General features: G+C 40.8%; 1 protein-coding gene and 1 pseudogene across 1 annotated transcript in view; one reads left to right on the forward strand and one right to left on the reverse strand.

The window, feature by feature from the left end:
- Nucleotides 1-3,831: 3,831 nt before the first annotated feature.
- Nucleotides 3,832-26,634, reverse strand: part of RNF175 (ring finger protein 175) — a 43,096-nt gene continuing 20,293 nt past the window's right edge. The window contains exons 5-11 of the mRNA XM_077770961.1: nucleotides 24,099-24,253; nucleotides 19,311-19,418; nucleotides 16,128-16,248; nucleotides 14,561-14,689; nucleotides 10,528-10,661; nucleotides 6,965-7,066; nucleotides 3,832-4,503 (exon numbers count right to left, since the gene is read on the reverse strand). Of these exons, the coding sequence (XP_077627087.1) occupies nucleotides 4,383-4,503; nucleotides 6,965-7,066; nucleotides 10,528-10,661; nucleotides 14,561-14,689; nucleotides 16,128-16,248; nucleotides 19,311-19,418; nucleotides 24,099-24,253 (870 nt within the window). The 3' untranslated portion in view covers nucleotides 3,832-4,382. The remainder of the gene's footprint in view (nucleotides 4,504-6,964; nucleotides 7,067-10,527; nucleotides 10,662-14,560; nucleotides 14,690-16,127; nucleotides 16,249-19,310; nucleotides 19,419-24,098; nucleotides 24,254-26,634) is intronic.
- On the forward strand, nucleotides 4,641-4,784 carry LOC144237295 (U2 spliceosomal RNA; annotated as a pseudogene).

Raw genomic sequence — 26,634 nt, forward strand, 5'->3', positions numbered from 1 at the left:
GAAGCCTTACTGATAACATAAGCAGCCGATTAATACGCATGTTGTATGTTATATGTATGTGTGGTATTCTTCCAATAAAGTCAGCTAGAGAAAAGAAAATGTTATTAAGAAAACCATACATCTGTGCATATGTGGACCCACACGGTTCTAACCTGTGCTGTTCAAGGGTCAAATGTAAATAAAATACCTAGTTTAGAAGGCCATGAAAGAAGCCTCCCACATCCCTGACTCTGATCTTCCTTCAGCCTTTACCTCTGAGAGCCAGAGTAACTAGACACTAAATGTCTTCTCATCCATTTCCCCTGCAGCATCTTGCTTTTTTCTTCTGTAAAAGTCTTGTTTCTGATTCTAAAAAAGGCTCTCTTTTCCTCTGCACATGTGAAGTAAAGCACTTGTGAAGTAAATAGATCTTTAAACAAGTATATACCTAGTGACTCCTTAACATGACTCAAAAAATATTTGATATACAATAATTTAAAAGATAGATACTACTTCCATGTTAATTTTTATAATCTAGAGTTAATACTACATTGCATTTAATGCAATTAAATGAATTAAGCTAAGAACTATTTACTGACTCAACATTTTTTTTTCTAGGAGAGAGAGAGAGAGACAGCATGAGCAGGGGAGGGTCAGAGAGACAGGGAGTCACAGACTGAAACAGGCTCCAGGCTCTGAGCTGGCAGTCAGCACAGAGCCCGACACAGGGCTCGAACCCACGAACCGTGAGATCATGACCTAAGCAAAAGTCGGACACTTAACAGACTAAGCCACCCAGGTGCCCCAAAACAATTTTTTTTTTTAAGCTCGGAATCACATATGAAAGGAAGCAAACCTCCTTTGACCTGCTCAGTTCTTTTTTTTAAATGTTTATTTTGAGAGAGAGAGGGTGAGTGGGAGACGGGCAGAGAGAGGGAGAGAAAGAATCCCAAGCAGCCTCCGCACTGTCTGCGCAGAGCTCCATGTGAGGCTCTGACTCATGAACTGCAAGATCATGACCTGAGTAGAAATCAAGAGTCAGACGCTTAGCTGACTGAGCCACCCAGGCGCCCCTGACCTGCTTAGTTCTTAGCCAGAACTGGGTTTGTATGCTTAACTGAGCTCTGGAGTAAGAAAAATCTGGGTCAGTAGATGTGTATCTTTGGGCAAGTCACTTAACCTGACCCTAAATATTTTCCTGCCCTTAGAATAAGAACAGTAATATCTACACCATAGGGTATGATGGAGGTCTGAATGTACAGTAGTGTAAGTAAACCACTGAGTGCATGCCGTGATTCCCACTCCCTCTGGAGGAGTGAATGGGGCGTGAGGATCAAGCCTCTGAGAACGGGAACCATGGGTGCTTGAGTGGGGTGACAGGGATGTTGGTAGATATTAGCTATAATTTTTTTCCAAGAAGTAATTCATCTTATAGATTATAAAGGTATATTTTTCTCTTATGGGTACTAGCAGTGATACAAGGGACCCTATTTTTTTGTTTTTTGGTTTTTTTTTTGTAGAAAAATTTCCCAGAGAAATAAATTCACTCAGTGCATAGCAGGTTTTAGTACTGGGGAAACTCACAGTGTTTCTTCTCTCTCTTACCAACCCCTGGGAGGTGTAAAGGAGGAAACAGTAGCCAGTCTAAGAAAAAAATGGACATGTTCAGGAGAAGGAAACTTGAGATGCTCCAGAAACTAAAGGTAATTATGGACTATTTGCTTTATTTCTCTATGTCCTCCATTAAGTACAATCTTAATTATCATGAGAGCCAGATAAATTTAAAATGGACTTGGTCTGTAGACTGAATTTCAATAATTTAAATAGCTCCATAGTTGATTGATAGATTTAAAGTAATATAAGAGTAATTTTTATTTTTCTCACTGCAAATGTTAAACATGTTCACTGTAGAAATTTTGGAAACAAGATAAGAACATAGAAAGAAAGAATCCACTCTTACCCCTTCACCTTGGGATGATCGCTGGTAACTGTGTAGTGTATAGCTCTCCATAATTTTTTTCAACATATATATGTATTCACAAAATTGGGATTCGGTTTTAAATGCCTAAACTATGAAGGAGATGGCATCTTTATTGTTTTGTGTGAGACTGTTTAGTGATTCTCCAATATTTCTGAATTCTGACGGTCATTTAGAACTCCAAGCAGACACACACTGGTTTACTCTCCCCGAGTTCCAAAGGGTTCTAAAGGCCACCCTCCTGCAGCCGTCCATGGAACATAAATGGGAAATGCATCAGAGGTCAATTTAAGGGCTCCTTTTATAGAAGAAAACACTGTTAGGTAGTGCTTTATCCAACAGTGACATGCTTTATTTGTCAATAGACTATAAGCTAAGGAATCTTGTTTTCTCTCCTTAATCATTGCACATGCCTGGTATGTAATAAGTATTGAATTATAGAAATATTTGATGAGTAGAGAAATAAACCAGAGTTCAATTTCATAATCTGGACGGTGAGCCAATCATAATACTGGAGCATTGGGAAGTTTCAAGAAGGAAAATTACCAACAGGTAAAAACAATCTGAGTATGAGTTTTTTCATTACAGCTGTGATAAAACTTTGAATAGCATTAAGAACATTGCCTATGTTTTTGACAATAGGTGTGTTTCCTTTCTTCTTCATACACATGTAATATCTTAAAGTGTGCAGAGTAGATGTCTGATAATATGTATGTGGTGGTCGCTGTTCAACAACTCACCAGCAATTTAAAACAAATTAATTTGGAGGGTCCGGTGTATTGTTCTTGAGTTACTTCCTTTGGATTGTTCTTTCCTATTCCATGAGTTTTATTACTCTCCTGCTGGATTAATTCATTCTTTCAACAAATAATTATGGAGTGCCTATTATATTGAGGCAGTGTACTCCAAGTGCTGGGGATACAATAGGGAACTAAATAGATAAAATTCTCCACCTTCATGGAAGGTAAGACAAATAATAACAAACAAATGTATGGTATGGTTTCAGGTGTTGATAAATGCTGTGAAGAAAATAAAAGCAGAGTATAGCAACAGTGTTTGTGTGCGTGCGCATGCGTGCATGTGAACAGAGTGGCACAAAAGAAGAGAGTGGTTTTCCTCCTCTTAAGTGTAGCCTTTGGATGGGTCAAGTGCATTTGAATGGGCCGTGGCACCTAGCGCTAGAGGTTTTGGGAATAACACCCTCTATGCAGAAGGGCTTTATGGTTCCAAAGCTGCCAGGTGGTTACAAGCCCAGAGGGCAGAGAAGACTATCTTCCTGAACTGCAGATTACTTACCAACTCTGCCTACTTCCTTGAAGATGTTGAACTGATCAGAAGATACTCGTTGTAACTAAATGTTGTATGTAAGAAGTACATTATCAGCCAAATTAGAGGTAGGATATGGATGGTGGGTTGTAACAAATATGTTGCCTGCATCAATGAGAAAATGATCACAAAGGGAAAGATGCAAAGCGTACTCTATTTGTTTATTCTGTTCATATTAAAACCAAACATAAACAGAGAACAGACTTGAAAACTCCCTCAGTTGACAAAACCAGGTTAGTCATATGAGCAAAGCTTAATTTAGCTTATTTTGAAGACAAACAAGGCTAGCTTGACCAGGGTCACTTCTTGCTTCCATCTCTGAAAATCATAAGCAACATTTATTTATTTTTATTATTTTTTTTTAACAAAGAGTTTATTGTCAAATTAGTTTCCACATAATACCCAGTGCTCATCCCAATGAGTGCCCTCCTCCATGCCCATACCCCCCTGCCCCCCACATCCATCAGTCCTCAGTTTTTGTCAGCATTCAAGAGTCTCTCATGGTTTGCCTCTCTCCCTTGCCCCCACCTGCCCCCCGTCTTCTCCCCCTTGTTCCTCAGTTAAGTTCCTCCTAATCCTCCTATACGTGCAAACATATATTTGTCCCTCTCTGCCTGACTTATCTCCATAAGCAACATTTAAATTATTCTCCCAAAAGTGAAAGGGGTGATCACTAACCAATTCCCTTTCATTTAAGAAAATTTCTATATCATAACCAATCACCATGAAGAATAAACAGTCACTGCTTCCACACTACATAGGCCACTTTGTAACATACAGCTCTGAGCCTCATCCTATGTTTTGGTCTGGGTGCTCCCGGTTTGCAAACTATCTTCTTTGATGTGTGCATAATAAATTTTTACCAACTGGTACTTCACTGATTTATCAGTTTTACTTCTGTTTTTTTCTGAACTTTTCCTATTCAACTTCTCTCTAAATTCTTTCCACATAGACAGACTGCCTTATGGAAGGCTCAGTTCTCTAAACTCTTGGGATCATCTCTGAAATTAAAAACAAGAATATTGATATTAAATGTAGGATGGAGGATTTAAAAATATTTCAACATGCAACACATTGCTTCTCGAGTAACTCTGCTGTGCTATTCCAGCCCTAGTGAATAATTAATGCCTTGAACTATTCCAATCACCACAGGCTGCCAGGCCACCAAATAACGAAGCCAGTCCAGGATTTGTCCATATAAAAAGTGTGTGCGCTCCCAGCTAAATCTCAGTTAAGGAGGTTGCTCTATATACAGCCAAATAGCACAAATATTCATGAATATCATTTACAAATATACTAATGCAATGAGTATTTCCTTTCTTGTTAATTCTTTGTGCTCACTTAAAAGCCCCTTAAGATCGCTTCTCGGCCTTTTGGCTAAGATCAAGTGTAAAAGCCCCTTACGTGATTTTTATAGCATTTGGTTATTGTTATTGTTATATAACAAAATGTATATAATATTGTTATTAACATTATACCAAATTTCCAACAATAAACCGAAACAGTTTACAATAAAATCTCAAATTATTAAACAAGAATAAAAGGCAAGGGTCATAGACTAAAAGAGAAAGGAAGAGGAAGATGATGATACTGGAAAACCAAGGATCACGGAAGCTTCTGTAAGTGAGCTTTGGGCGCTCATGGTGTATTGAAAAGAAAACCATCACAGATAAGATATACTTTTTCCTGGTTTCTTTGATAAATTGTGCTAAGGGGATATAATTAATACATAATCGCTATGATAGCAGCGTTACACACATAAAGACAAATAAATATTCCCCAGGAAGCTTTTCTTTTTATTGAGTCTCAATAAAAGGGGAACATGTAATAATCAAAAGCTTGTTCTCTCAAGACTATATGGAGTAACCAATTGTCCTTTGTTATTAAAAATTTTTAAATGTTTTTATTTATTATTGAGAGACAGAGAAAGACAGAGCATGAGCATGGGAGGGGCAGAGAGAGGGGGAGACACAAAATCTGAAGGAGCTCCAGGCTCTGAGCTGTTAACACAGAGCCCAATGCGGGACTTGAATTCACAAACCTCGAGGTCATGACCTGAGCAGAAGTTGGATGCTCAACCTACTGAGCCACCTAGGCGCCCCGTCCTTTGTTATTTAAATGAGCATTTAAGGTGACATTTATAATCATATTATCACCAATGTTATAACAAAGATGTATATACTTAGTTTTATAAGTTATTACCAAAAGCAGTTCGGGACTTGGTCTCCTCATATCAGAAGGGAGCTTCAGGGAGAGTGGATGCATGGGAAAGAGGGGGGAGTATCACACACCAGATGGAGCTGGTGGTTGCAGAGGTGCTCTCCGTTGCTGTGGCATGGCCCTAAGACACAAAGACCCATGGTGCCCCCTCCTCTGCTGCTCTAGTTGCAAATCTTTCCTTGATTTGCAGTCCTTAGAGAGGTGCGGGCATTGCTGCCAGCAGCCATTGTTAAAACTATATATTCAGGGTTGGTGAAGAGTAGGGAGAGAGGGGACAGGAAAGCATCTCCTTCAGCACTGTAAAATCTGTGTGGTACACAGAAAGTATAGAAAGGCTGTCTCTTATAAGAAGAGACAGTACTTAGCAGGTTGACGCCAACCTCTCAACGTTTGCTGCTTTAGGTGGGGCTATGTTTCAATCCCATTTACCCCCCTGGAAGAGATATACAGTAAGACATTGGACTGCGAGCAACTTGTTCTGTGAGTGTTCTGCAGGATGAGCAAACATTTCTAATAAATTTTAACTTGATAAATGAACATTGTCTTGCAATACAAGTAGTATGTGATGCCGAATGTCACATGATCACAACTGAGCCAATGGTTCTTGAAATTTGCTTTGGTATACAAATGGTTTGGATTACAAGCGTGTTTCCAAATGAATTATGCTCATAAATTAAGGTTTTTACTGTATTATAGTCTTGAGCTGGTGGAGTTGAGGACTAAGTCTTTGTAGTCAGTTCTGGATGGGGCCATTGAGGCTTCCTGTGGCCTCAGTTGGAAAACCCTGGTGTCTATAAAAATCCTCGCTGCTGCCATAAGCTGTCTGTAGTTCCTTATTTTCTTTCAATGTCATTATCACTAGGTTTAGCCTAAGACAAGATGAGGCATGGCAAGGAATTTATAAGACCAAATCTAGGGAGAATATAACTTTAATCATTCCAGAAATAATAAAATTTGGTATACCTTAAAAATACTTTTCTATAAATTAGTTCACATTTGGGGCTTTTAAAATTTCATTTCCGGCCTATATATTGATCTACCCACCTATTCATCCCATCCACCCATTACCTGTTATCCATGTATTTGGCTACCTATCCATCCATCCATCCGGCCATCCATCCATCCATCCATCCATCCATCCATTCATCATCTATTTATATATCATCTATCTATCTAATCCTTCCATATATCTACCTGTCAGAATCTGAATCCCATCGCATTTCCTTACAGTATAATATATGGACTATAAAGAGTATAATGTATCTTTTTAGGCATTTAAATTCCTAGCCAGAGAAGTAACATAGGCACAGGGGAGAAAAGAGACCAGGAAGTCATTTTGAAATAGATATGGGAAAACGAAGCTTTCAGCTAACACTGTAATGAAGATAATGAATATTTAGAATAAAGAATGCATTACCAGAAACACTTAATATTTCACAACTTTTTTTTTTAAAAGGATACGGGTTACTGATCATCCTCTTCAAATCAACCTTCTCTTTGCAGTAAGGGCAAGTCTGTTTTTTACCAACTATACACCAACCTCGGATGCAGAATTCGTGAAAGCTTAGGCATCTTGTTAGGGAAGTTTCTAAATATTAAGAGGCAAGGTCTGCTTCATGATGGCATAATGGAAATGATCCCATCTGCAGGATGAAGTAGAGGGTGAGAATGGCGGTCATGACTTAACCGTGAACATCATTCTTCCAGGAAGATTCTGTAGGACAATGGAACCCCAGGACTGTGAACTTGCAGTTAGAGCTGTAATAGCTTTAGGAACTTGAAGGGTTTACATAGCTTCTTGGCCTTACTTGTTCTTCTTCTGCACTTGATTCTCCCAAGAATTAAATTAGATAAAGAATATGAAAGTGATGGTATGCCTGGGTGGCTTAGTCAGTTAAGCATCTTATTTAGTCTCAGGTCATGGTCTTGTGGTTTAAAGCCCCACGTTGGGCTCTGTGGTGACAGCTCGGAGCCTGGAACCTGCTTTGGATTCTGTATCTCCCTCTCTCTGTTCCTCCTCTGCTCACATTCTGTCTCTGACTCTCTCTCTCAAAAATAAAGATTAAAAAAAAGAATACAAAGGTGCTTTTTTACCGTAATATTTTATGTAAACATCACACTGTATTAATGCATCTCCTTGCCTCACTGATGGTGCATTTCTCATGCATTTACCATAGCATTTCCCTATTCTACTTCTTGTGCATTACTCGTTACCTACTATGAAATCACACTTGTCTTAGGCACCTAGACAAGCTTAAGTTACTTGTAGTCATAAACCGTATGCTTATGGAGATTCCTATTAGCTTCATAAGTGTTATTTCATTATTTTATTACTGATAATGAGCCATTTATTTCTAATAGAATATAAACCTAATAAAATTCTGAAACACTAGGCATTTACAAATTCATTTTATATATTTCCCTGTCTAGAGAGCTTGGCCCTTTGCCCCCAAAGTTGAGAACAAACCTCGTGTTTTCCCATAGCACCAAGGAATTGTTCCTATTAGAGCTCATATCACACTGTATCATGACATTCTGTGTACATCCATGTCTCTCCCAGACCACATGGCACCTATGGGCCCAGGTCTCATTCTTCCTGTCCTTAGCACCTTAAGCAGTGCCTATGTGACTATTTATTAAATAAATTATCTGAATGAGTCATGCAAAACCAACTACTTTTGCAAATATATTTTCTCAGGTTTCACAACATTGTAGATTTGGGCAAAATGATTAAGAGTAATGAGATCCATCCTATTGATTTATTTCTACAGTTGTTTATTGATCCCAATGTGGCTTTTTGAATCAAGGTCACACGACTTTTCTGACTAGCCTGCTACATGTCCGTGTGAACAGTAATGATGTAGAAGTCTCCTCCCTAATAAATGGGAGTGTAGAGCAGTCAAGGCCATGTATATAATTCCTCAATATTAGATCTGTATGTAACTAAGAGTTTCCAGTATTTAAAATTTTTGGAATTGGGTCACTTTTGCAATAGGCTTGGATTAGCATAAAGTGGTGTGTTATAACAAAGATTTTATTTTAAAAAAATTTTAAATGTTTATTTTTGAGAGAGAGAGAGACAGCATGACAGAGAGCATGAATGGGGGAGGGGCAGAGAGAGAGGGAGACACAGAATCTGAAGCAGGATCCAGGCTCTGAGCTGTCAGCACAGAGCCCGATGTAGGGCTCGAACTTCTGAACTGTGAAGTTCATGACCTGAGCCGAAGTCAGACGCTTAACCGACTCAGTCACCCAGCACCACATTATAACAAAGATGTTAAACCAAAACCCTTGTAACCTTTTATTCAAAAGGGCTGGAGTATGGCCTCAACTTCCAGATAGGTATAGAGTTGAGGAGTCATAGAGCCAGCATTGAAATGTCCACATCCTCTTCAATATTCTATCTCATCTTCAGAATCTCAATGCTAAAAAGTCTCCAAGCTGGCAGAGTTGCTGCAGAGCAATACTCAGATTCCTTCCCCTGCCCCACCTTGTTAATATAACTCACATTTGCCTACTCCTTGCTAATATGACTCATGCTAAAATGGGCCATTAACAATACTACCTGCAAAGCAAATTTAAAAGTGACTACATTTTAGATTACATATGCACACATATACAACAATCCTTAAGGGCTTTTAAAGGTGGAGAGAGAAAGTATTTCTCCTTGCAAATGGCAGAAGGGGCTCTGATCCAACATTTGAAAAGTAAATCATATTTAAAACTAAGGCAAGATTTGGAAAATTTCTACCAAAGGATACTTTTTTGGGAAAGGTATCACACTGGAAAACCACCATAGAACTGCATATGGGATACTTTTTTGTTTCTTACCTTAAAATGGTAAGGCTTAAATGTCAGGAGTAAGGTTTCCTATTAAATTTAAGATGCATTGACTCCATTTTTTAACTCTCAGGATTGAATAAATGGAATCTATCCAGATTAAATAGAACCGAATCATAGGCACTGCACATCTAGAGTATTACTGAGTTAGGTGGGCTTCAGAGGCAAAAGACAGATGGTTTAACTACCTCATAATGCCAGAGGCTTGACCTGAGTGTAAAGCAATATTATGAAATTGACATTATACTATAAAATAAAGACAAATGATACCTTCTTTACCCCTAGTTTTAGGAGAGAATTAAAATACTGATTGTTGGCCAACCCAAACACAACTTTGGTATCCAGAGTTACTTATTCAGGACACTTGATCCTAGATCTTTCCATATGTTGAGGTCTTCTTCAACAGTTATTGGAATTCTCAGAGAATGCTGGTTTCCAGGCCCAGGCTTGTCTGGATCTTAACACCTAAACATCCACCAGCCGTTTGGGGCAGAACTCACAGACAGAAGAGCCAAAGGGTTCAAGAACTAGGTGCTCAAGTTTTGGTCCCTCCTTTTGTAACCTGAGTTGTCTTGCTGCCTGTGGCATTATCTTCTTTCCAAGACCAGAGCTGGTACCTGGCTGACCCCACTATCACTGTTGACACAAGTAAGTTCCTAGGATTATTTCCAGGCAAAGCATACTTTGTTGTTTTGAGTCCTGCAAGATTCAGACAGAGGCTCCACCTGGATAGTCCTGAGTTCTTCCCTGAACCTGAAACTCTACTTTTTCTCATGCCCACATCCTTCTCTCCCAGGTCCTATGGCTCCTCTCCCAGCCCTAAGATCACTTACGGCTTTGCCAACTTTCCCAGCCAATGTCTTATGTAGATGCTACTGCCTTTCTGTCCTGTGGCATGAAGATTCATTTTTACAAAGGAAGTCATTGGCAGAAGAGGTTCACCTCAAAAGTAGTTCATTAGTTAGCAAAGATTATTAGAAAGTCTCAGTAAGAGAGATGGTGGAGGATAAAGACCTAGGGTTAAGGGATGGGAGCTAAGCAAGGCAGAGGAGATGGGGCCAGGAGGAGGGGAGGAAGGTATGAGACAGTGCTCTGTGACTTGTCATGACCAACAAAGATTATTTGAAAATTTCCTCCCATCATTGGCTTGATGAAGCTCATATGGTTTCCTGTGAAAAGGATACACATGATTGCATGAGAGCTGGTAGGTGTTTTCAATGAGCCCTTCTTCATTGAGCTCCACAATGATCTTCTGCCCACAGACGGCACAGACATTGTCTGACAAGCTCCTTGTGGGCATCCCACTGACGCTGTAGAACTGTTGGGGGAAATGCACAGAGCTCTGTTAGAAAGGAGAGCACATACCATTCATTCTCTGAACACAGGAACACCATTTCCAAACTCTGGGACATAAAGTCTTCTCTGCCTCTTCATTGGTTTAGAACTTGAAACACTTTTCCCCATAGGAACGCTTCAGTGTGGTTAGGGTCTCCAGGCAAAACCCCACTGAACTCCAAATAGACCCAGAGCACATTGCTAATTATAACCTCCAACTTAACCTCCCCATTGAGGAATCCTTCAAGAGGAAAGGTTTTTATCCAGGGCTGTAGTTCAGAGTCACCCAGGAAGCTTTTTAGCTTACCCATAGCCCGACCCTTTCTCTTATTCTGGAGACTCTGATTCACAGATCTGGAGTAAGCTAGCACATCTCTATGCTGTTTACTTCCCATGTGATGGGAGGGAGCATATAGACTAATCCCATTGGAAAGCAACGCTTTCAGAATTCTAACCTGGGATACCTGCGTCTTTCCAGTGCTGCAGATGAAGAGTGATTCCAATATTGGCAGCACGTTAGAATCCCTAAGAAGCTGTTTTTTAAAAAAACAAATATTTAATTATTGTTTTATACGTAAAGGAAAGATATGAAGATAGTACAAGTCCCTATATTCCTTATGCCCCATTGCCCCTATTATTACCATCTTACATTAGTATGGTGTCTTTGTCACGATCAATGAACCAATATTGACACTTATTATGAAATAAAATACATACTTTATTCAAATTAGATTTTTAAAAATTTTATGTTTTATTTTATATTTGAGAGAGAGAGAACGACAGAGTGTGGGTGGGGGAGGGGCAGAGAGAGAGAGGGAGACCCAGAATCTGAAGCAGGCTCCAGGCTCTTTGCTGTCAGCACAGAGCCCCATGCAGGGCTCGAACTCATGAGCAGTGAGATTATGACCTGAGCCAAAGTCAGACGCTTAACCGCTTAACCGACTGAGCCACCCAGGTGCCCCTATTCAGGTTAGAGTTTAAAAAATGAATGTCCTTATTCTGTTCCAGAATCCCATTCAGAATACCACTTAGTTGTTATGTTTCCTTAGGCTCCTGTTGGCTATGGTGGTTTCTCAGACTTCACTTTTTTTCTATGACTTTGATAGTTTGGGGGAGTATTTTGTGAAATATACCTCAATAGGAATTTAGCTGACATTTTTCTCTTGATTACACTGAGGTTACGGGTTTTAAAGAGGAAGATAACATTCTTTTTTTTTTTTTACAAATAGTTTATTGTCAAAGTAGTTTCCACATAACACTCAGTGCTCATCCCCACAAGTGTCCTCCTCCATGCCCATCCCCCCCCCCCCCACATCCATCAGTCCTCAGTTTTTGTCAGCATTCAAGAGTCTCTCATGGTTTGCCTCTCTCCCTTTCCCCCACCATTTCCCCCCTTCTTCTCCCCCTTGTTCCTCCGTCAAGTTCCTCCTAATCCTCCTATACGTGCAAACATATGGTATTTGTCCTTCTCTGCCTGACTTATTTCGCTCAGCATCACACCCTCAAGGTCCATCCATGTTGCTACACATGGCCAGATTTCATTGTTTCTCATTGCCATGTAGTATTCCATGGTATAGATAAACCACAATAGGAAGATAACATTCTTATCACACCATAGCGATGGTACATGCTATCAGACTTATCACTGTTAATATTAACCCTGATCACCTAGTGTGATAGTGTTTGTCAGATTTCTCTTCTATAAAGTGACTCCTTATTCCTTTCTAATCTGTACTCATTGTAAGGAAATCACAAGGAGGGGGAAGTTATGCTCTACCTCAGTATCAGTGGGGCTTCTCCAGAGGAAAGGAACTGATAGGGTGTGTTTCTAGACAGGTGTTTGATCAAACAATTGAGCATTACAGCTTACCCAAGTTGACCCAGAAAAGTTAACCATATAACCTTCTTAAGTTTGGAGTATCTACATAAATTATGTGGACTTCTTCTGCATCAGAGATTTGTCTATTCTCCCCCATTCATTCATTTATTCATTTATTTATATCAATATAGACTCATGATATTTATTTTATACTTTGGGTTATAACACAGTGCTGCTGCTGCTGCTGCTACTGCTACTACCACCACCACCACTACTACTGCTGCTACTATTTTGTTGCACAGATTGTTCCAGCTTTGACCATTGGGAGCTTTGTCAGGTGGCTTCTGTATCTCTTTGACTTACCCTCATCATGGTGGTGGGTGTTTTGTCTATTTGCTTGTTTTGAGCACTTCCTTAACTTCTGGCAGCATAAGGTACTCCAGGCTCATTTGTATATTCCCTGCCAAGACCTAGAATCAACCGTTTCTCTAAGGAACCCTGGTTCCTTTTACTGTAGAACGGCATTAGAAAAGATCTAGGCACTAGGTGTGCTCACTGCCACTGGGGCGTCATTGCTTCTAGTCTTAGCTGACAGAGCAAGGAAATAGATCTGTATATACTAACCCATGTGTATAACATAGTGATAGATGTTCCTATATGTATCCATCTATATTAAGATACATATAATCTATATTAAGCTAAACATGAGTTCAGACTGATGTCTTTAACTCTTATCCTTTACTATATGTATCATTCTAGTCTTCTCTCCTTAGGTATCTGTAACTTTCTGAGGGTGAGAAACATAGTTCCCACTATGGATCAACATATACTGAGTTGTTGTTCAGTTCTAGAATACATGTATAGCAGTATCAGAATTGTTAACTCATAGCCCTGAGGGAAAGCACTTTATGAACTAGAGTACACTGTTTATGTTCAGTTCCTTTGCTTTTAATCTTAGATCTCTACTCATTTCAGAGTTACTTAGGTCAGCACTTTCTTCTCCTGCTCCCTTCAGTGTGGTTATTTCATGCATTTGTAATACAGTTAGATTCTTCTGTCACAGTCTACATTCTGTCCTGGTATCCTCGCACATCCCAAATGATTTTTCAGATTTGTATACACTGTTTCACCCTTTCTGCTATAAATACTATTGATTTTGACAAATGCATAGTGTCATGTATTTACCATTACAGTGTCATACAGAATAATTTCACTGCCCTAAAAAATTCTCTGTACTTCACCTATTCAGCCCTGCTGGCTCCCTAAACCCCTGGCAACCACTGATCTGCTTACCATCTCCACAGTTGTGTTCTTTCCAAAATGTCATATAAATGGAATCATATAACATGTACCCTTTTCTGACTGCCTTCTTTCACTTAGCTATACGTATTTACAATCCATCTATGTTTTTGCATGGCTTAATAGCTCATTTCTTTTCCTGAGGAGCTTTTAAAACAAAGCAGATGCACTGGCTCCACTCCCGGAGATTGTGACTTAATTAGTCTGGTGTGGGGCCTCGGCACTGGTGTGAGAATGGAAATTGCTCCTCCTTTCCTTCCTCCTTAGCCCCCGTCCCCCGCCTCTCTCTCTGTCTCTCTCTGTCTCTCTCTGTCTCTCTCTCTCTCTCTCTCTCACACACACACACACACNCCCCCCGCCTCTCTCTCTGTCTCTCTCTGTCTCTCTCTCTCTCTCTCTCACACACACACACACACACACACACACACACACTCCATCAGTTCAAGTCACTGGGGGTTGTGCCAATGGCTTAAAGCAGTGGGTTTTATATATTTGGTAGAGTTAAGCTGACAGAGGATGACAAGAAGTTGAAGACTGGTGGGGTGGAATCAGGTGAGAAGTCTCCAGAAAGTTGCTGCTTAAAAACCTGTCTTGTGAGGTTGAATCTCTTCTTCCTGGTCCACTGGAGAACAGAGGACACACAACTCTTCTCTCCCTCTCCTACCCATATACAAGTACAAAAGGCTTTGGGAATTTTTTAAGGAGTATGGCTTCTGGCTTTTGCTGGAGGAAGTAGGAGTGGAAATGCTCTTTTCTTTGCTCACCTTAAACATTATAAAAAAGGCAGTTGTCCCATAGATGACACATGGCAGGGGAATTCCCAAAGGTATCTTGTTCTGGTATTTCACCACAGCAGTCGGAATCCAGGCTATAGGAAAAGAGTAAGATAGAGCCTACGGAGGTGGAGAAGGGCAGACTGGGTGGGTATAGCCAAGGTCATATCTATTTAGTCCTGCCCCATAACTGGAGAGAGAGAACAACAATCTGGAATTACACTCTTCCCTTGCCATCCACACTAGCTTTTCCATTTTTTATCTGCTGTGTACCAAGAGGCCAGTAGAGGACAGAGACATGGAATTATTGAAGCCACTACGTCATCCCTGAAGCCCCTGGTTTGTAAGTTTTCATGAGATGTGCATGTGTCAGACATAGATGAATGCTCCTAATATCTAAATCTGAAATCCATTTAACTAGCAAGTATGTCCACTTGGAGTTTTAATCTTAAGAAAGTTTAAGGGGCGCCTGGGTGGCTCAGTCGGTTGAGCATCTGACTTTGGCTCAGGTCATGATCTCACAGTTTGTGGGTTCGAGCCCCGTGTCGGGCTCTGTGCTGACAGCCAGCTCAGAGCCTGGAGCCTGCTTTGGATTCTGTGTGTGTGTCTCTCTCTCTGACCTTCCCCTGCTCACGCTGTCTCTCTCTCTCTCAGAAATAAATAAAAACCATTAAAATTTTTTTTTAAAAAGAAAGTTTAAGAAAAAAGTATTAGGGATATTTTTTAAATCCTAGAGACCAATATATAGTCAGAATATATTTAGCACAGTTTTTGTATCTCCTACTTCTTCTAATGCTAATGATAACTGATCATTATGAGGAGTGATGCTTGATTCTCAAGTGCTTTATGTGCATGAAATATAACTTTCTGTGTTAGGCAGATATAAAGTTTTTTGTCACTATTTAATTTTTACTAATCCTTTCAATGTTGGCAATTGGAATATGCTAGAGATGGTTACTTCCAAATAATAATTATTTTTTAATGTATATCTATTTATTTATTTAGAGAGAGCATGCGTGCATGAGCAGGGGAGGGGCAGAGAGAGAGGGAAAGAGAATTCCAAGCAGGTTCTGTGCTCATTGTGGAGCCAGATGTGGAGCTTGATCTCACAACCTAGAGATCATGACCTGAGCCCATATCAAGGGTTGGTTGCTTAACTGACTGAGCCACCCAGGTGCCCCCAAATAATTATTTTATTTAAAAAGATGCTTTTGGGGGCAACTGGCTGTCTGTCAGTAGACCACGTGACTCTATATCTCAGGGTTGTGAGTTTGAGCCCTGCATTGGGCTAGAGACTACTTGAAAATGAATGAATGAATGAGTGAATGAATGAATGAATTAATTAATAAAGCCTCATTTCCCAACAGCTTTATATAAATGGAAAGTATATTTTCTAATCAATTAGCAAAGATGAGTTTTGATGCAAGGAGAATCGGAGCAGTTGGGCTGGGAGAACCAAAAAAAACTTCTTGATTTCCGAAAATGGATGCCAACATGTAAGATGAGACCATTTCTCCATGCACCATAAGTAGTGTCAAGGAATGAAGGCAACACTTACCCCTATAGTAGAAGCCATATAATCCGAACATATCTCTGCAAAATCTCTCCCCATGACACCATAGTAGAGGCCATAGAACAAGGATACAATTCCAAAGTCCATGGAATCTCTAGCCTTGATTCTGTTGAAAACGACAGTGTGAGGAAATAAGAACGTGGCATATGAGGAGCTTGAGAAGGGATGCAGCTTAGAAGAAATTTCCTGCCATAGTCTCTTAACAGAAAGTTGGGAGTATTTTTTTTAGCTGATTTTTTTTAGACTGTAATTGATCTTTTAAAGACTTTTAAATTCTCTAAATTCTCTTCAAATTTTACCACTCTGTGGTAAGTGGACGATGTAATTCTTGAGAAGGTCTTTTAACTAGTGGCTCTGAGGCTGGGCTGTGCAAAGAAAGGCCTGGGCAGCTTGTAAAACTCCCCATCTCCCCTCCACCCTAGGCCAATTACATCAGACTCTCTGGGGGTGAGGGCCTGTGCAGCAATATTTTTGGAAGCTATCCAGACTCCAGGTGATTCCAGTGGGCAGCTAACATTAAGAACTTCTTTAATGGAGTAGTGTTTCTCAGCCTTAAATACTGATTAGAACCGCCTTCGGAGATTTAAGACTCTGCTGCTCAGGAGCTGTGATGCAAGTGGCCTGGGGTGGGGTCTGCAGGGCAGTGCGTTTTAGAAACTTCTCAGGTTGAGAATCCCTGCTATCAAGCTTAGGTTTTAGAGAATACTTTCAAATACTTCACTTGCCCAACAAATATTTGAGGTAGATACGGTTATCTACCTCATTTGCATTTGAAAAAATGGAGATTTAGAAAAAAATTATTTGCTTAACACGACAATTGGTACAAAACAAAACCATGGATCACCCTCCAATTTTGAGGCCCTTTGCTATTATGCCATTCTGAGTGTGCTATTCAGAAAAAATATTTTGCAAGTTGCATCATATTTCAAATATGATGCACTGCCCTTCAGACCCCACTCCAAAGTTTTATGGACAGTATGCTGAAAAACAAAAGAAATTCTCTGTGATACCGCCGCACCCCATTTTTAAGAGAAATATTTCTTCAAAAGGTAACTAATTAGCCCCTAATTTAATTTCTGAATCTTAATCATTGCACATATGGTTTGTTGTATCTCTCAACAGTTTCAATTATTAGCCCTGGGCCTGGGTAGATCTGATGGTATCAGGAAGGGAGGCAGGAGTGGAGGGCAGCTGGGTAGTTGGTCCCTAAGAATGTTTTCTGGTTGTTTTGTGCTCTGTGAATTTGAGGAGGAAATGGCAAAGGCAAAGAGTTTTGTAGACTTAGAAGTTACAGATCTTTTGGTGAGGTGAATTGGGAATTCAAGCACAAATGGTGACTTTATTCTTTCAAGATTTGCCTGGGTATATTTGAGAATAGGGGCAGTGGGGAGGAATGAAGATGATCTCTCCCCATGTTCAGGGGAGGATGCACTATAATTTTACTGGTAGAAAGTATAGTAACAGACTCGTGGTTCCACAGAAAAGAATCTTAAAACAGCAGTGATCAATAACACTAAATAGTGAAAAAATAGTTCCTTCCCAGCCTGAAGGGTTAAGTTCTTAGTATGCCTCATTGTAGGAGAAGTCATGGTTAAGGAACTTAATAGCTTATGGAAAGTAGTCCTGCGACAACTATAGGCTCAGTGATTTCAAAATTCCTTATGAATATTTTTACATTCACTAAAATGAAGTTGGACAGTATGCTAAAAAATAAAAGAAATCAGTCTTTCTATACACAGAATAATATAGAAATCATAGATCTGTACAATCATGTTCTATCCCTTTCCTGCTAGAAAATGGTAAGAGCCCCTACTCTGAAAGTTTCCTGAAATGTTTATAAAATCAGATTGCTATGCTGCCGTAGGAAGAGTCCTTCCCTTCAGAGCTGACGCTCCATCCAATTGCCTGACATATTTTATGAATTGCCAATGTTTGCCTTTTAATTTCTGAGCTTCAGTGTGAAAGATATTCTGGGGAATCTTTATTTGAGCTGCTTTCTACAGCCATGTGGTATGTCTTAATTTCCCTTTCCAGGCCACAGGTTGATCACACAGCCTTGGCTCTGCCCATGAGAACCTCATCCACAGCCCATGTCAGCAACCATTTTTCTCATGGGAGCTCAGTTCTGAATTCTAATGATCCCGATTTCCTTGATTTCTCACAAGACATTCTTGCTCTGTTATTTCCTTACCTCTCATTCAGGTTCTAAGCACTTAGTTTTTTCCTTTTCTGACTGTCCCCAGCAAAAGGGATTTCATAGGTACCAGAAATAAAATTCTAAAGCAGTGCTATCCATGGCAATATAGAAATATAGATTGAAAATTTCCTCATAGCCACATTAAAAAGAAACATGAAATAATTTCACCAGTATATCCCAAACACTGTATTTCAACATGTAGTCAGCATAAAAATTCTTTTTTCTTTTTCTTTTTTAACATTCTTTTTCATACTTTGAAATCCAGTTTCTATTTTATAGTTCTAGAACATTTTATTTCATAGTTTAGGTGCTCACAGTCACATGACCTATTGTATACTGCACCAGACAGTATAGTTCTAGAGGTTTGGAAGGAAGAAGATACATACAAGGAAATGACACTTCAGAATTTATGGAGGGGAAATTTGTAGTTCAGTAAGAATTACTCAACCACAAATGTAGACCTGCTTTCAATGGTGATGTTTAACATCTGCCTATCAAGTACAGATTTTTAAAAATATTTTTGATGTTTTTATTTATTATTTTTGAGACAGAGAGAAAGCATGAGTTGAGGAGGGGCAGACAGAGGGAGACAGGAACTGAAGCTGGCTTTGCACAGACAACAGAGACCCTGATGTGGAGCTCAAACCCATAAGCCTCAAGATCATGACCTGAGCCTAAGTCAGACACTTAATTGAGCCCAAGTCAGTTGAGCCTAAGTCGACTGAGCCTAAGTCAACTGAACCACTCAGACACCCCTCAAGTACAGATTTTCCTTAAAGCTTAATTTTTTTTTTACTCTATAGGGTTTCCTCTTATACTCTGCTAGTGATTTCCACCAATGACATCTCCTATAAACAATGTGTGTATGGAACATTGTAGGGCCAAATGATTCTTGATACAGAGAACTTGACCAGGTGAATATTGCAAGCCAAGTGCTTGGAGACATTAATGTCTTAACTGGAGATACTTACTTGAAAAATAAATTGAATCCACACATTGTAAACATGATGGCCAAATAACCCACAACACCAAATGCGTAGCTGAGTTTGTAGATTAGAAGAAACCATTTGTAGACCAACCTGTGGATGTAAAATGGGGAGAAATACAGAACATGATATATTATAAAGTATTTTATCTTTTTCAAACATTGTTATAAGTCAGTTTTTAATTTCTAGAATTCTATTTATTATGTCATATAAAGAATGTAAGTAGATTATATCAGCTAAACTCAATAGTAATCTATATAAATGGTATGCATGTGGATATATATATTCATTGAAGCTTGTCTATGCTCCTCATGTAAGAGTGGCTTTCAGAGATGGAACCCTAGAACCCTGAGATCAAGACCTGAGCTGAGATCAAGAATCCAGTCAGATGTTTAATGGACTGAGCCCCACCCAGGCCCCTGAGAAGGCTCCTTCTGACTGCAAGAAGGGCTCCCCTTCTCTCCTCTGGTCCTAGGGTTAGCTTAGAGCGGTTTTGGCAGGAGTAGCTCGGAGTAAGCACAAGATGAGCAGAGAAGTCAAGTCAACTCCTCCCCCAGGAGTGTTTGCCCCCTTCTTCTGCTCCTCCACCCCCCAGCCCACGGACAGAGGTCATCAGTGTCAGGCTCAGCCTCACCCCAACTTCTCTCCACTCACAGAGCCCCTTCCCTAGCCCTGGGATGGAACCACAAGCGTGCCTCAGGCTGGTTTTCTCCTGCTATGTGGATGCGTCCTCTGTGTATCCCAGCACATACAGTGAGCACTCTGCCTTTCCTTCTTCCCACAGGGTCAGAGTGGAGAAGTTGGACATGGGGATAGAGAGGACGGGTGTCGATGATTTAGAAGGGACCCCTTACCCTGCTTGTTTCCCTTATCCCTGGCAGTAAAAGCCCTTTGAAAACGTATAGGAAGGGCCTCTGCCTCATGCCTGGGAGGATGTAAGAAGAGGCTGGGAGCCCAGATGCCTTCGTGGTGCCACAGGACAAGGTTCTGCCCACTGGAATGAGAAGTGAGGGGGGCGCAGCTGAGGGACTGTCATTGTGCCCAGAGAAATGAAGGTGGTGGTTGGACTGTTGCTCCCAAGGGTGATGGAGGGCAGGAGGGAGGCAGGCCTCTCAGCTCTTTCTCTCCACACTTTCCAGGAGCCGGTTCCCACCTTTCACAGTCAACTTCACTCTCAACTGCACTCCAGAACTTAACCTCTACCCCCTGGAGCCCTGCCTCCAACTGTTTCACCTCCCCCACTTCCTCCCTGTTGGAGCCATTGCACCCAACGCTTACATTCTATGATACTACTGATGTACTGTTTCAATGCTATTTTAAAAGATGCCCTGCTTCATTGAATTGCAGTCAGAAGGGGCCTTCTCATGACCTGGGTGGGGCTCAGTCCGTTAAACATCTGACTGGATTCTTGATCTCAGCTCAGGTCTTGATCTCAGGGTCCTGAGTTCAAGCCTGGCTTGGGCTCCATTTTGGGCTCTGTGCTGAGCATGAAGGAAAAGAAACGAAAAGGAAAAAAAAAAAAAGAAGAAGAAGAAGAAGAAGAAGAAGGGACCTTCTGAAACATGATGCTGTGAATGGGGTTTGTGGGTTGGTTTGAGAAATGAGTTGTCATTACATCATTTTATGGTGAAAGGCTTCCCCACTTCAGGCGATTCAGTACTAGGGTTATGTGGGCACACTTCCTCCTGGACGTGTTCTCCTGCCCCATGGGGCGGCGGGGGATCTGCAGTGGGGACTTCTCAGGGGCTGGAAACTCTGCGTGGACTGCACAAGGTGGGTCGAGTGGCCCTGAGCCTAAGTCACCTCGAAAGGGGGCCAGGCAGGGCTTTGGGGTCTTTTTGACAGTGACTCCTGGGGCTGCCGGTTCTTTTGGGTTTGCACTGACCGGCAGTTTGGATCTCTGCTCAGTGCAGCCAGATAGAGGTGGAAGTTTCCATTGCTTGAAGGGGTGAGAGTGGGCAAAGGGTCCGAGAGGGACTGTGAGGCAACCCCACAGCACCTGCCATCACCAGAGTGGGTACCTGGGAACCCCACACACACTGGAACTCCACGGACCCTCTCTGCACCTAGAGGGGCCCCTCTCAAGCTTGTGCCAGCATCACAGGTGTTTTGACTTTTTAAACTGCAGGCCTTCTCTGTCTCATTAAGGCGCAGCCTGCTGTTGGGAGCGAGGCGGGTGGAGGGGGTTCACACTCTGCTATTGGTATGATTCTGGGCTCCCTCTTCCCATTACTGCCTGTTGGACTCTGGCCACCCTACTTAGTACTTCTTCCTATGATTGCCTCACTCATAAAGTGGGGATAACACTAGCTCCTAAGGTAGTTCTGAAGATTCTGTGAGATCATGTATTAGTGTTCAAAAGATCTGACACATTAAATGCTCATTATGCGTATAATTATTACAGGTATGTTAGATTTCCCAAGTCCCCCACCCCCAAATCTTCCTGCTTATTGCGAGTACAAGTTTCTAGAGCACTAGCATCCAGAACTCCCTTGCTACTTAGATTATACTGGAAGGCAGAGAAGCCAGATTAGGAATTATGTTCGTGCTTCAGGCAAGCCTCCACAAAGGAAAGCTTGGCCTGGAACTGATGTGACCAAGCCCAGCTCTTCGTGGAGGATGTGCGGCCTGTTTTTGAGCCTGAACCCTACTGCAGTAGAGGAAACCCATAACCCCTTCTCCGTTACTTTGCCCCACAGCAAGGGCTTGGTACACTCTGGGGGAGGAATAGCTGATTTTTAAACTGCCTTGGTGAGAGGGACCACTCCTCTTGGGTTTGCTTTTGCACCATGCTGGTTTGATCTCACCAGGCTTTCCTAGTCTGTAACAAAAACCTACTTCCTAATGAAAAACTTATGATATGATGATCAAAGATCCATAAGGATCCTTAGGGCCTATTACCTCTCATAAACAGGTGCTTCTTTATCCAGAGTGCTTTTCTAGAAGAAATGGGGTCTAATTAGCCTCTCCTATTGTTATCTCTTCAAATGGTGGCTGTAGGTCTTTTTTTAAATGTTAGTGGAGTGTGTTGGCTGCCAGGCTATGCCAGGGCTCAGAGCTGTGCAGGGAGGAGAAACTGAAGCGGATGCCCTGGGGGCATGAGGAACAGAGGGCAGGCGCCCTGCCATCTGAGACACATGGGCCATGGAGAGGAACGAGGCAGCGTGTGGGTATTTCTTGTCATGAAGTTCTTCTGCATTGAATGAGCTCATGTGCACAGAAATACTGTGTTTAACTGGGGTAATTCATTCCACAGGAGAGAAGTAAACTGTTCTCACTGAAATATGACAGAGATTATATCCAGGGAATGAAAGCAAGTGCATTTTGGTTCATCCAAAATTTAGATCACTTTCATAAGTTTTGAATAACTTACAACATTTTTTTAAGAAGGAGAAAAGGTACCATATGACCATGTACAGATAAACCAGGCCACACAAAGGCTGTCTAAAACCCAGAATCGGCCAGTTCGGGAGGTGTCCTAACACCAGCCTAGAGTTCTTTCCAAGTGGGATTAAATTAATATATCAGAATTCATTTATTTGAATATCAATTTTTAATTAATTAATTTTTTTTTTAGTAATCTCTACACCCAACATGGGGCTTGAACTCATGGTCTCGAGATCAAGAATTGCATGCTCTTCTGACTGACCCAGCCAGGGTCCCCTTGAATATTAATCTTCATCATTACATTTATTTATCTGATTTTTCTCACTGTAGATTTTCTCTTCTCCAGAGTAGAAGGAAAAGTTGATATCCATCTCTCCCACTTTTTTTGAGGATTAAAAACAAACATCTGACTAGCTAAATAATCATAAAAACATTTCACAGTAGCTTAGGATTTGTTCTCCAACAAAGACCAAAACGTGACATTGTCTTATTACCACGTAATGCTTTACACATTTTCTCTCTATCCCATTTCAGTTTTATCTAGATTTAAATTTAGATCTGAACTGCAAAACAAGGAGAGTGAAAGCAAATTTGTGGGCATGTTATGAGATTACAAGTACTTTGGAAAGATCCGTGGATGTTATAATGGCATTATAGAAATGTCAAGAGGTTGGCAGTGGTAATTAAGATGAGCACTGGAATATTAAAGCCTCATTTGTTATGAGAGGAGTAAGTTGTCCATTACTTATGATTTACCCAAAATAAAATACATACATAGTTGTTAGAAATACAAACATCTAACTCTTGCTCTATTATAAAATGTGTGTGACACAACTTATGATGGAGCTGAGCAAAATAAATGCTAAGCTAAAAATAAACATGCAAATAGTGTTCTAGATAAAATTTTTTAAATGTTTATTTATTTTTGAGGAAGAAAGAGAGACAGAGTGTGAGTGGGGAAGGGACAGAGAGACAGGGAGACACAGAATCTGAGGCAGGCTCCAGGTTCTGAGCTGTTAGCACAGAGCCCACTGTGGGACTCAAACTCACTGACTGGACCTTGAGATCATGACCTTAGCAGAAGTAGGATGCGTAACCGACTGAGCCACCCATGCGTCCTTTTGTTCTAGAAAGTTTAAACAATACTTTTACTTCTCTTTCTTATGGCTTTCATTAGTATCTGAAGTAATAGATTTTACAGATATGTCTGAATCACCATTACATAATGAATGTGAACAGTGGTATAGCTAATTTCCAAATAGTTTTGCTACCACAGGGCAAAAGAAGTGTGATGCGCCCCTCCCCAATCCAGGAAAATGGAATTGAAGTACTTCTTAATGTTTATAAATAAGAGAATGTCAGGGGTGCAACGAACGGGATACATACCTTGGTGTTCTTCCTGAGAGGGGTTTCCGGGTAGCTCTGAAGAGGATGTAACTGGTAATGACCGAGAACATTCCCCACATAGATAGAAACCGCCACCAGTAAAGTTTTATCGTGAAATACAGAGGGACGACCCACATCTGCAACAATGTCACCAGCTGTCAGCAAAATGAATAGAAAGTCTCTTTCAATGACGGAGGGCCCAGAATGTCATGTCCACTGTTAAATGATCCAGAAGCTACTATGGGGGAAACCACCATCACTGTCCCGTCTCTATAACATGCAACTGGGTCACCATCCATCTGTAAGCTCTTCTATCCATGCAAAGTTTCGGAGGGAATTAGTATGATGGTCTGAAAATTCAAATGGGAACTCATCCAAAATATTAATTTTCTTTTACTTCTTTTCACTGGGATAGTTCAGATGAAAGCAACTTTGGACTTCAAAAGCGGTATGGTTTTGGACAAGGGAGCCTCACTTTTGTTGTAAAACTGGGGATAACAATGCCTGCCCTGCCTGCCTGTGCTGAGGTGGGGATCAAACGAGATCACAGATGGGAAAGTGCTCTGGAAACAGTACTGTAATATATGGAGCCAAGGGGCTGTTTTTTCTATCATGTACACATGTGCAAATGCATGGTGACATCACAGGGAGGAAGTGGCATCACAGCAGCTTCTGGGACCTCTTCTGCCTGCTGTCCAGTGCAGCCTGCAGGGTTAGCCTTGGAGTCCCAACTGTGAGGTGTCCTCACCCTTGCCTAGTGGATTTGCAGCCCACCTTTTGCTTCTTATCTTTCCTTTGCTTTTGTCTTGCCTTTTCCAGGCAAGCCAAGATGTAGAGCAGACTCTTTCCTGTTCATCTGTGTGCAACTCCTTTGTGGCCTGTACCACTGACCTGAGTCCAAGTTGCCTTCAGAGGGTTCTTTAAGTTGGCTGGCCCCACTCCCCTGTGGCAGGAAGCGGGGTAGACTGAGCTGATGGGTTGTGAGTCAACAACCTGATATGGTTACCACGGTGACGCTCCCATTCTTTAGATCAGGCCTACTATCAGCTATCACCTCTCTTGTGAAAAGCAGACAGGTTTAAACAACAGCAATAACCTCTGGTCTTTTATGTTTTATCACATGCAGACTAACTATTACTTGCTCAGCACCAATGTAAGAGGGGGGATGGCAGAGAGGTTTTGTCTCAGGTGTGGACTTGAATTGGCAGTGGCGCCTGGCAATGCTCTGTTGAGGAGGATTCTGAGCCTGGACCCTGGGGGAGGATAAAGAGCATTAATTATGTCTGCCAATGATGTGGAAGCAGTTGTTACGGCATGCATTTCCTATATTTGTCATCTGAGTATAACAAAGACTGATGTTATTTGTTTCTCTTTTTTCTTTTTTACTTCATCTTTGAGATAAAAGGAGGCAGCTGAGGGGAAAAAAAGCCTATAGATATATTTTTGGGTCCTTTAAAAAGGTCTTGGTCGTACTAGCCTTCAGGTCAATAACAAAATTATTTGATAAGACTTCAAGATGTACATGAAAAAGACAAGGCCATAGCCGTTCCTCTTTCCACATCAAATAAGAAGACATTTCCAAGGCTTTTCACTTTTTTGATTACTTCATCCCCATAAATGACCTGATCTGAAGTCTTCTGAGAGTTGCTCTAAATCTTTGGGAGAACACTAGCGTTATTATTAAACATATGTATTTGAACAAAAATACACATGGAGCCAATCTGAGGTGATTATCTGGAGAGTGTGGGGAGAAAAATACCCCTATAACCTCCCTGTTTTGCTTTCAAATTCCTGGCAGTATTTTCAGGGAAGACTATTTTTTCTTTAAGTTTATTCATTTACTTTGAGAGTGCATGTGTGCACAGTTGGGGGAGAGGCAGAGAGAGAGAGAGAGAGAAGGAGAGAGAATCCCAAGCAAGCTCCATGCTGTAGGCACAGAGTCAGGGAAGAATATCCTTTACTTTTGCCTAAATTAGTCAGATACAAGCATGCCTTGTTTCATTGAGCTTCACAGATATCGTGTTTTTACAAATTGAAGGTCTGTGGCAATCCTGTGTCCAATATATCTATCACACCATTTTTCCAATAGCATTTGCTCACTTTGTGTCTCTGTGTCACATTTTAGTATTTCTGGCAATATTTCAAGTGTTTTCATTATTATTCTATTTGCTACAGTGATCTGTGATCAGTGATTTCAATTCACTGAAAGCTCAGGTCATGGTTAGCATTTTTTAGCAATATTTTCTAATTAAGAAATGTACATCGTTTTTTAGACATAAGGCAATGACATAGTTAATAGACTACTGTATAGTGTGAACATAGCTATGATATGCACCAGAAAACCAAAAAATTCATTTGACTCGCTTTATTGTGATGCTTGTCTTACTGTGGTGGTCTGGAACTGAACCCATGTAATCTCCAGGGTATGCTTGTAATTGCTTTAATTTTCCATCCTACCTTGTGAGTGTGGTTATACATGAGTTAGCACCTTTATTTATGAAATCAAAATAAATATATATCCAAATAGGACAAACAG

This window comes from Crocuta crocuta, unplaced genomic scaffold, assembly GCF_008692635.1.
Source record: "Crocuta crocuta isolate KB4526 unplaced genomic scaffold, BGI_CrCroc_1.0 scaffold166, whole genome shotgun sequence".
Lineage (NCBI taxonomy): Eukaryota > Metazoa > Chordata > Mammalia > Carnivora > Hyaenidae > Crocuta > Crocuta crocuta.